Raw genomic sequence first — 11,594 nt, 5'->3', positions numbered from 1 at the left:
TGTGTCAAATGCTGTTGATGAGGTGACGGGTGTCAACCACTTTAAAATATTTATGCAGAAGCTATATTCACTTTATAGTATGTCGAACAAAAATGAGCGTGAACTCAAAGATGCAGCAGCTGAAGTAGGCTCACAACTTCTTCGCATTGGCAGAGTTTTAGATGTACGCTGGGTGGACAGTAGCTTTCGTACTGTTCGTGCTGTGTGGACATCCCTGGGAGGTCTTGTGCAGCACATTAAGAATGCCTCTTCCGATGAGATGAGGTCCACCAAAGAGAAACAAATGTACAGAGGTTTATTATACCGTCTTCAAAGTCCTGAATTTATCTGTGACCTTGGGCTCATGTATGACACTCTCCATGAACTAAGTGTCCTGTCACTGGAGCTTCAAGCTCATTCTATAACTCTCCTCAGAGCAGAGCATCTGCTGAAACGCTCAATCAGAGTGATACAGTCTTTCAAAGAGAGTCCAGGTGAAAAATACTGTGAGGCTTTAGAGGCAAAAGAGGCTGGGGAGTATCGCTCTATAGCTCTAGTATGAAATGCAAAGCTGAAGTCAATCAATCCAGGCCAGTTCTTACAAAGCCTTGTGAACAATCTTGAGCAACGCTTGTCTTTCGAAGATGCGGTCATCAAGGACTTCAGCATCCTTGATCAGAGTAAATGGCCATCAAGCCCCAGCATTCGCCATGGTGAAGACCAGGTTAAGCAACTGTGCAAGCGATTTCACTTGTGCACAGACCAAGCACTGAATGGGATGCAAGACCTACTGGAAGAGCCCAATAGTGAGCCCAAGGACCTAAAACCACTCATGAACTGTATGAAGACATTCCCTGTCAGCACAGCAGAGTGTGAGAGGAACTTTAGCCTTATGAACAATATAAGCTCAGACAAAAGGGCTGTACTACTGATCTCAAACATATCAAACTTGATGATGATTAATATCAACGGCCCCCATACTTCTATGTTTGATCCTCAAAAGTATATGAGGACCTGGTTGAAGAGACACCGTGCTGCCACTTCTATGCGTTCAAGGCAATGCGGTGTGAAAACTCCTGCAGAAAGCAAGTCTGTCTGGAAAATACTGTAATATGAGCACTTACTTAGAAACCCAGCACTGGGTTGAGAGAGTCACTTTGGTTTTCATGGATATGTTGTAAAATGTATATATTTTTGTTCATTGTTAACTATATATTGTTGCTTTGTAACATATCGTTTTGAATTTATTGTTGAATTATTTGAATGATGATATTCAATATTTGTGGTGATATTTATTTATATATATATATATATATATATATATATATATATATATATATATATATATATATATATATATATATATATACACTATATTGCCAAAAGTATTGGGTCACCTGCCTTGATGTGCATATGAACTTAAGTGACATCCCATTCTTAATCCATAGGGTTTCATATGACGTCGGTCCACCCTTTGCATCTATAACAGCTTCAACTCTTATGGGAAGGCTTTCCACCAGGTTTAGTAGTGTGTTTATGGAAATATTTGACCATTCTTCCAGAAGCGGCAACTGAAGTTGGATGAAGAGACTGGCTCTCAGGCTGTGCTCCTAATTCATCCCAAGGGTGTTCTATTGGTTTGAGGTCAGGACTGTGCAGGCCAGTCAAGTTCATCCACACCAAACTCTGTCATCCATGTCTTTATGGACCTTGCTTTGTGCACTGGTGCACGGTCATGTTGGAACATGAAGGGGCCATTCCCAAACTGTTTTCAAAGTTGGGAATATGGAATTGTCCAAAATCTCTTGGTTAAATTACCTCACAAATGCGCTTCTGGAAGAATGGTCAAAAATTCCCATAAACACACTCCTAAACCTTGTGGAACGCTCTGCTTATTTATATCACAAATAATTCACTCATGAGAAGGAACGACAGATGTCCCGTAATGTAGTGGAGTAAAAGTAAGATATTTTACTTTGAAATGTAGTGGAGTAAAAGTAAAAAGTCCCCCAAAATGGAAATACTTAAGTAAAGTACAGATACTTCAAAAAAGTACTTAAGTACAGTAACGAATTACATTTACTTCGTTACTGTCCACCACTGTGTGTAAGTAATACTGAGTAACTATACTGGGTTAATATGTTTGGGGTGAACTAAATAGAGTATGTCACTATAAAACAGGGCGATAATCCTTTGCACTATGGGCTGCTTAAAAAAAATTGCAAAACTAAGAGTATACCCACTTCTCCAGGGACCACTACACCACTGGATATAAATGATATCAATTGCAATCTCTTTATATGAAGGCATAACAGGTTTACCTAAACTACTTTCTAAGTACCTCAAGGACATAACCTAACAATAGATAAAACATTGTCCAAGGTAATACAATAATAGCTGGCCAGCTGAACATTTGTGGCTTTCGAACCGAGACCTTGTAGACTAAATGAACATTTACGTTGGTGGCGCTATATGTATTTATTCAGTTATTATATATATGAATGGCAGTAACATGCATCTACTACGTAGGTGAATTTAAATGAAATAAAATATTTATTTATTCAGTTATTATATTTTTTGTACAAGCTGGCCGAAACGTCCGCCCCGACAAATATACCTGGCCAAAACGTCCGTTGGCCGAAACGTCCGTGCACCAATGACCAGGCATAATATGTGAAATGTTCATCTGAATCTGTATCTGTATCGACTGCAGATGCGACACTCTTCCTTCTCTTTGCAGCAGGTTCCTAAAAAGCAAGAACGCACATTAGGGAATACATGGTATATTAGAAAATAAAATCCTTAATTGTTCCTAATTGATGAGTAGTGATAATGATAACTAACTTTGTGAGAATGCAAAGATTTAAGTACTGATGACACATACTATATGTCAAAGTGGAAAATGTATGTGATATGTAAATGCTTTATTGACAGACATTTGGAAAGATGGACCAAATATTTAAGTAAGTCACTAGAATCCACTATCACCTTGTATTTTGGCCCTCCTTTTTTCTTCGGTGCATATTTGAGATTTTCGGACAGTTGCTCCTCCACCTCGGAAGCCTTGGCTTTAGGATGGTTTTTCAAGCATGCTCCTGTAGGAAAAGTAGCACCAAACTGCTAACCCCAAGCAATGCACGGAAGAAAGGAAGAGTAACAAGTATATGTACAGGTGAAAGAATTAACACTAAAACAACTATTCCTCACAAATCTAAACTAAATAATCCTAAGGCAGTTTTATATTTTATATTTGTAATTAGAATGGTATTCACAGACGAACACAGGATACATCCCCCAAATCTTTACTGGCACCAAATATTCAAGATGGCCAGACAAATGGGTTTCTTGCTGAACCATTTCCCTCATTATCATGATCACCCACTGGGGACCAGTATCTCGCACTTGGGACCAATATCCCCATTAGCGCCGATGTAGGATCAATATCCCCCATTATCACCCACCTGGGACCATTATCGCTAACCGAGATGATTACCCCCCATGAACAGCTGAAAAATTTACGCGGTAGTATGGCCAAACCCCGGAGAAAATTAAGAAAATCCAAGATGGCCACAACAATAAAGATATAAAAATAGAATCAGCAACAAAATCATGAGGGTTCTTGGCCCATGGATGACCAATACTCATACAAATAAGTAAATTAGAATGTCACATAGTTTTGAAAGATCCACTAACGAAGATGCAGACCCAGACACGTACCAACTCATGCACATGAAACATAACATCCCCAAAATGGTCGTTTCGGTTATAATAAATGATAATCAACATGTTATATTGAGTATCTCTGGAGTGCATCAGGCGAGCTTCATAAAATACTGAAGAAGCAATTGCATGCCATTTATGACTTAAACACTTACTGATGAGGACCTTGGTGACCGACAGGTCAATCAACGCGTTCTTGCCCTTCTTTCCCTTGAGGCTATACGTTGACCATAAGGCATTGGTTCCCAACTTGGAGAGCATCCTCCGGATGGTGTCTCCGATGTTGTGGCCACCCAAGGAAGTCATATAGCATGTCTGCAATGTAGATAATTAGTTTTCTTAGTAAAAAACCCTTGAGTACATCCAAGTGAAAATGCTAAATTGTCAGATATATATAACAAAGGCAGCATTGAATATAACTACTACAGTTTTGAAATAATTCAGTGGTCCCAATTATGTCTATCTATCTATCTATCTATCTATCTATCTATCTATGCCTGCCTGCCTGCCTGCTGCCTGCTTAGGTGCATGTCTGCCTGACTGTCCGTCTTCCTGCCTGTTTAGCTGTCTGTGTGCCTGCCTGTCTGTCTGCCTATCTGTCTGTATACCTGTCTGTATGTGTGCCTGCCTGCCTGCCTGTCTGTCTTGGTGTCTGCCTATCTGTCTCTTTGGAAGATGGAGTTACTTCTTCATAAAATGTAAGCGATTCTTAACAAAATAAGTTTTTCTTTCACAATGGAACATACCAATTGTCTCTTGAAGGCCTTATCTGTAAGCCTCTCACAAAGCCTATCCAGCTCCTCAGTACTGCTGACAGGGTCTGGTAGTACATCATCCAACTCCTCTCCTGCTGCTCTGCTGGCACTTGTTAAGAAGCGAAGCATTCTAAGGATTTCCCCCTGTGACTCTTCAAGGTTTTGCATACGCATCAGCATCCTGCTCTGGAATCCTGTAGCAAGATAACACAATTCCACATTTTTAAATACTATGCTTAGAATTTGCATCTATTCACCCACATACATGTATAATGCATTAAGGCAATTGCGACAAATGATTCATTACATTTCATGTTGCGTTGAAGTTAAACACATATTTCAAGCAACGGCAAGTGCTAGATCCCAAGCTAAACGTAAATGGAATGAGAAAAAAATGCGAAAAGGATGCCATAATCATCAATCAATTTGTCTCAAAAGAACACAATGTTTAGAATGAAGAAATCAAAATTGAATATTTTCTGGATCACAATTTTGAAAAATATTCTTGAAGTAAAACTGTTACATTAGGCTTTGTTACCTGTTGGCTCACTTTCATGATTTATTGCAGCAGATGTAGAAGCTCTGGGTGTTGTGGGGGTGCTGAAAACATAACATGAAATTATTACTTCACTGCAGTACATGCCAACAGTAAGCCATAGTTACATGGCATGAGTAGTAACAGAGATTCGCTACAGCTTAATATCAGATTGGTCTAATGTACTACATGTACTAGTCTAAATGCTTTAGCACAGGGTGACTGTACCAATGAATGACCAGGCATCCTCAAAGTCCGGACTCCGGTCCGGATCCGGACCGAACCACAACTGTCTCTGGACTCTGAGCAAATTATACTTTTCATATGCGAGACATCGCCACAACGCAACGAGTCAAAATGTTCCGCTGTGTCCAACAACAAACAGCGCTCTGCATGTCCGACTGTTCCACTGTCTGTGTGTGTCTGTCAACACATTGGTCCAATCCCATTCAGCATCCCGTCAGAGTTGTTTTCCCCCACCAACAGTCTGCGAATCAGAGGCACAGTAGGGCGGGTCTTCGCGGAATGCGGGTGGGAAAAATGCGTGTGTTTAAAAAAAAAAAGTCAGAGAGTTAACAGCTCATCTAGTTGCATCTGTACTGTAGAGCTCTAGTAGCCTAGTTTCACCTACTGGGGTGGCATGGGGGGGCAACTGCTACCCTCAAAATAGGCCTTGCCACCCCAGCTGCCACCCCAGTTGGCAGCTTTGTTTTGAAAGAAAAGTTGTGGCTCATCGGAGAGAAAGTCTCTAATGTCCGAGTACAAGTGAATGCAGCACAAGACGCACGCCTTGTAACCCCTCCCCCGGCCCTGGCGCGAGCTTGGAAATATGATAGGCGGCGATTTCATTTGAACGGTACGGCGCAAAACGAGAAGCATTCGGACCCAAGTACTGATGGAATGAGGTATTTGCGGTCTGCAATGACAGAGAAGAGCCTGTCAGGTTGGCTGTACTCAGCATTGAATCAAAACGCACTAAAGCTGTTGATCTTAATCAGTGTGTGAGGCGTTTTGCTGAACAAGATGGTAATCGCCGCATTCAGCTGTAAAAGACATGTCAACTTGATGCTCTGCTCACGGATGAGCATACAAAACTGTTAAGATGATGACCTTACGTGTGTAAATATATGTTTTTCTTTGTGGGGGTCTGCCCCCAAAAAACAGTTTCAAGTCCTGAGAAAGTCAAATAAGACGGTGTGTAAAACTACACTGCCCAGCCAAAAGAAAGTAACCACTTTGATTGAACTAGGCCAGTAGGTAAGGGCTTTCCACTGGATCATAACTGAAGTATAAAATAATGCATGACTGAAGTGATGGAGACCATGTTTGAAGGCAAACTAAAAGAGGAAATAACAGGTCAAGCAAATCCCCCTCTCAGATTCCACAGCAACCAGAAGAACATAAATACTGGCAGGTGATTTGATGAATCAGCTTTGTGATGGAATACAAAAAGCACAGTGCGTTTCCTTAGCTGTGGATGAGTCCACTGACACCACTGACAATGCTCAGTTGCTGGTGTTTGTGAGTTTTTATGATGAGGCAAAGAGGGGGTTTGTTGAAGATGTTGGGCCTGATGAACCTCAGTGGACACACAAGGGGGCAAGACATTTATAAAGCAATAATGGGAATGCTGAATGAAAGAAGGTGCGGCTGCCTTTATTCATAACTGCAGCTCTTACACTGCGACCCTGAGGGATCAAGCACAGACACAATAACAAGGAAAACTGCTGCATACAGATTATTTTTGTTTTTGCAACCTCGTGTTAAGAATCTTGTTGTAATTGTTTAAAAGTTTGAATGACCGTAATAAACGGACCTTTGTCTTGTTGAAAAAAAAATGTTGGACCTTTAAGATTTGTATTTGAGTACCCCTGGCCTAGACCAATCATGGTGAGCAATGAGATATACATGTACGTACTACTCTCAGTAAATACTTGGGTAAAACTACAAAGCCTCAGATTCCTTACCTGGTATGGAAGGGTTGCTTTCCTCCACGAGGATCCTCAGACAGTCGTGCACTTGAAGTCATCACTGTATACAGAGATAGTAATGTCATTAATTTATAAATGTCTGTATCAGAATATTTAAATTAATATAAAGTGAAAGGCTAAATGGAGCAAAGTGAAAACAGTGGTGCCCCTTTTGAGTGACCTCATTTTAAGACCACCTCTCTTGGGAGACCACTACAGCATGCACCAATGGCTACACATCCCATGCTATTGAACCTCTTATGAGAGACCACCCTTTATGACAGATCGGTTTGGCTTGGCAGATGGGGTGGTCTCTCAAGAGGACCAATGTATATCATTACTCGAAACAGGTTGTTTTTTTTAAATATGAAGACAAATGCACAATGTCAATAGTCCTAAATACCTGATCTTGTGTCACTGTTAGGACACACAGGAGACTGGATTATATGGCCAGAAATAGACCTGGAAGGGGTACTGGTACTTGGTGATATCGCTCTCGGTGCAGAACAGCCTTAAACAGAATTTAATGAGTGCGGTTATCGATAAAACATTATTAATGCATTTTTCATTAGGACATGAAAGCAATACTTTATTTTCACTGCAAGAAGATACTCCCAAAATATCAATTTACCGGTACTGATCTACCTGGTACTGCATAAATGTCTGTACCAAAAAGTAATCATTGTTCTATATGTCAAAATAGCCCATAGTTAGCCAGTTAGATACTGTGTTTAAGAAAAGGTTGGACCTCCTGGGAATAAAATTAGCATACAAGCAAATGCTGTTTTTTTCCTTTTGTGACTCAAGCTTCATGTTGAAACTAAAATAATTGAAATTAACAGTTGAGGATATAGCTCTACTTGATCCTTGTGCCAACCTCATTTACCATTTGTCCGTTGAGGAGGTGTTGGTAGCTCGGCCAGAACTAGAGCAGGGACACTGTCACTTGCCTCCAGTATCTCCCCTTCTTCGTCTGTATTAACATTATTTAATAAAGATTAACAAGTGAAGTGAAGCACCACATTAAATGACATTTAATAAAGAAAACTGAAAGGGTTAATATTTCTTATTCCGTTGAACTGTTTTTCTATTAATTTGTGGCAATTATGAAGCCATCTATGTCGTCACATATTTAAATATACTCTTATGCCCAATTCTCTGTATTTACCATCAGCATCTTCAGTTTCTGAAACCTGAAACTTTGCAGGCTTCTTAGTTTTCCGTCGACATTCTTCTGTGTCAGTCTCTACATTGGAGGTATCCTCAGCCTTTCTCGCCCTTTCTTGAGCCTTCTCATAGGTGTCTGAAGTTGGAAACAATATGTTATATTAAGAGACCTGATATACTGACAAGGTAATAAAATTAACGTCATTCTGTTTCCTTTTTTCACTTCAATTTATTACAGTTCCCGCTTAGTACACAAAACTAGCATGAATTATGTACTTAATCTAACGTTTCAAACTGTAAATATTAAATGCTTCCTACCTCCAAATGAAAATATCCTAACTTCATAAAGCTTCCATTTCTCTTTGTCAGGCAGCTCCCCTCTCCTGGCTTTTGAAGAGGCTCCACCCCTTGCTGGCCAATAGCAACACAGACGCTGAAATATAACAGCAGCGACTGAATGTAGTTAAAATGTTTTAATGAATTGCTTAGTGATATACAGTGGTCCTGTATTGAGATCAAGGGCTATACATCCCATGTTATTGAAACTCTTATGAGAAGTGACCTCTCTTAAGAGACCACTTTTTTGGCCCAAGGGGTGGTCTCACGAGGCCTGTAGATAGTAAAGATGATAAAAGCTTAAGGCGCAGTCACCGAAATGTCACTAACACCACCCCCCCCCCCCCCCTTGACTCCTGACTAGTACACCTCCACTGAGTGTGGAGGGAGTGGAAAAGTGCGTCCACCAGTGGGAAAAAGGGCCAAAATTCCTCTAAAGGGGGAAGAAAAGCCCCCTAGACACCACCGCCCCAACCAACCACATATGTGAAACGCTTTAAGTTCCATTTTTTATCAAACGGCTGCAAACCCATATATTTGACAATGTTCCAAGTACATGCATGTATTTACTTACATCTCTTGTTGACTGTATCCATTACTTGAGGACGACTTCAACAGCCATCTCGTCCACAAACTCTACTACAACAAATTCGCCCGACATCTTTTACCTGAAGACCAAGACACAAAAGCTGTTTATCACTAAGCTTACTATCATATATTTAATTGCTACATCATCTGTGGTATACTTTGGATAAACTATAACCCATGCAGAACAACTAAATACTACTAAACTACTATAATCTGATAATGGCGGTTACGAGGGCTGGGCGCAGCGTGGGCGCGCGTGGCTAGCTCTATTAGGCTTGCACCTGGTCAGCCTGTCTTAAATTCCTTTACATTCCCATAGAGTACGTTCGTCTATTAACTGGGTAGTCGCTATCTATTGAAAAGTCGGGACATATCTCAACCAGATATAGATCTCCCACGGATTTAATGTAAGCTTTGTTCACACAGCCCAGCGGCCCTGCTGAAAAAAACAACATGGAGGCCGAGTCCGAGATTAGGCCACACATGAGGCCACAAGGCACCTGCTTAATTTCGGCAGAAAAAGTGTAAAATATGCTGAGAGCTGTGCATAGAACACTCCCCCATATGTTCATGACCCGAATTACAAAACTTTAAAAAAGGATGGCTTCCTTACCTGCAAGTATATATTGAAAGTTCTTGACTTGAATAAAAAAAACGCGGTTTAGGCCTAACGTTCCAGAGATTGACAGCGTGTCCTCGTTTTCGCAGATCCGTTTAACCGTTTGTAGGTCGCTGAACGGCATTAATTTTAACCAGCGCTAGTGGGGGCATCGAGGGACAGGAAAGGGTGTCGAACTGGGAAAAACGATCGAATAACTGTCTGTTTTGCAAAATACATCCCATCTTCTGGGAGAATAGATGGATATTTGAGGGACTATATAATTTGTATGCGTATGGTCGACCAGGATGTGAAGTGGTAAATCCAGAACACTGAGAAAGGGCGCGAACGAAATTTGCCGTGATTGGTTGAATTCTTAGGCTGGTGAGAGCATATACAGTTATAAACATCAACAGCAACAAATGGACGAACAATATTCAACTACATAATAGAGTAGACTCCATCTATTTACATACAAATCATATGTATGTGCACCCACTTGCATGGAAAGGACAACGTTATATTTCAACGTGGCCACAACCAGTAGCGTGGCGTGGGGAAAAAATTAGGGGAAGCCAATAATACGTCCTTTCTTTTGGGGTGGGGGGGTGTGGTGGTCAATGTAATAACGTAACCAGATGAGTGATTACAGCGCCCGGTATCATTTTACACGCATTTGTATCATACAGATGCAGGACTTACACACGCCTGTTATCTGACCGACAGGTCCGCACGCACTCTCCAGCCGAAACTCTAATAAGCATTCATTCACAAACTAAATCAGGAGACCTTTAACGTTTTACGTCCGGTTCGCTCCTTTGTTCCTCGCTGTAAACGGCTCCAGTTTGGGCATTGGCCTGTCATCAGATTGTATTTGTTGTTGCTGCTGCAGCGGAAGTTTAGTCCAATTATTTTTGATTAAATACTCCAAATCTCCACCCTCCATAATTGCACTTGCTTCAGTTGCTTGCTACTTTCTAACGGCGGTGAGAGTGGTGCAGTGACGCTATCTATCTTCTATCGATTAGATTTAAGATTCGAAAATTATAAAAGTAGGGTAGACATGTGGATATTATCCGACTGAACAAAACGTGCATTTACCGAACAGGTTCGTTTTCCACTGACCTTTTTTCGAGCTATTATCCAAAATCCTATGGAGAAATCCCATTGCTTTTTTGTCGAGGGAAACCGAGCGCAGCTTACTTCCGCTTTTTGGGACCACTTTTCTGCACCACTAAATTGATGCGATTTGATTGGATTGTGAGGCAAGGGAAGCCAGCCGCCTCTGGCTTCCGTTGGCATGGCCCCAGTGGTGTAGTGGTCCCTGGAGAAGTGGGTATACTCTTAGTTTTGCAAAAAATTTTAAGCAGCCCATAGTGCAAAGGATTATCGCCCTGTTTTATAGTGACATACTCTATTTAGTTCACCCCAAAAATATTAACCCAGTATAGTTACTCAGTATTACTTACACACAGTGGTGGACAGTAACGAAGTAAATGTAATTCGTTACTGTACTTAAGTACTTTTTTGAAGTATCTGTACTTTACTTAAGTATTTCCATTTTGGGGGACTTTTTACTTTTACTCCACTACATTTCAAAGTAAAATATCTTACTTTTACTCCACTACATTACGGGACATCTGTCGTTCCTTCTCATGAGTGAATTATTTGTTATATAAATAAGCAGAGCGTTCCACAAGGTTTAGGAGTGTGTTTATGGGAATTTTTGACCATTCTTCCAGAAGCGCATTTGTGAGGTAATTTAACCGAGAGATTTTGGACAATTCCATACTCCCAACTTTGAAAACAGTTTGGGAATGGCCCCTTCATGTTCCAACATGACCGTGCACCAGTGCACAAAGCAAGGTCCATAAAGACATGGATGACAGAGTTTGGTGTGGATGAACTTGACTGGCCTGCACAGAGTCCTGACCTCAAACCAATAG

At 40.9% G+C, this 11,594-nt stretch overlaps 1 protein-coding gene across 1 annotated transcript; it reads right to left on the bottom strand.

Annotated features, from left to right (window-relative positions):
* Positions 1 to 1,631: 1,631 nt before the first annotated feature.
* On the bottom strand, positions 1,632 to 9,051 carry LOC307032630 (uncharacterized protein). Its single transcript, XM_079670743.1, has 11 exons — positions 9,037 to 9,051; positions 8,445 to 8,559; positions 8,128 to 8,262; positions 7,846 to 7,932; positions 7,363 to 7,470; positions 6,957 to 7,020; positions 4,993 to 5,054; positions 4,446 to 4,648; positions 3,855 to 4,014; positions 2,968 to 3,074; positions 1,632 to 2,726 (listed from the first exon to the last, which is right to left on the bottom strand). Exons 6-11 carry the CDS (start codon positions 7,016 to 7,018, stop codon positions 2,541 to 2,543), a joined length of 780 nt encoding a protein of 259 aa, XP_079526869.1. The 5' UTR covers positions 7,019 to 7,020; positions 7,363 to 7,470; positions 7,846 to 7,932; positions 8,128 to 8,262; positions 8,445 to 8,559; positions 9,037 to 9,051; the 3' UTR covers positions 1,632 to 2,540.
* Between the last annotated feature and the right edge of the window lie 2,543 nt (positions 9,052 to 11,594).

This window comes from Notothenia rossii (genome assembly GCF_949606895.1).
Source record: "Notothenia rossii genome assembly, chromosome: 3".
In the NCBI taxonomy this organism is placed as follows: Eukaryota; Metazoa; Chordata; class Actinopteri; order Perciformes; family Nototheniidae; genus Notothenia; species Notothenia rossii.
Note: the sequence above shows the minus strand (reverse complement) of the source record. Positions and strands in the feature narration are given on the sequence as shown.

What these genes read in the sequence shown, in the direction of transcription:
- LOC307032630 (XM_079670743.1), bottom strand. Translation starts at nt 7,018, where the DNA reads ATGACTTCAAGTGCACGACTGTCTGAGGATCCTCGTGGAGGAAAGCAA. An exon ending in AAGCAACCCTTCCATACCAG is followed by an intron (nt 5,055 to 6,956) that starts GTAAGGAATCTG and finishes TTATGTTTTCAG; the next exon opens with CACCCCCACAACACCCAGAG. An exon ending in GGTCACCAAGGTCCTCATCA is followed by an intron (nt 3,075 to 3,854) that starts GTAAGTGTTTAA and finishes CTTTTCCTACAG; the next exon opens with GAGCATGCTTGAAAAACCAT.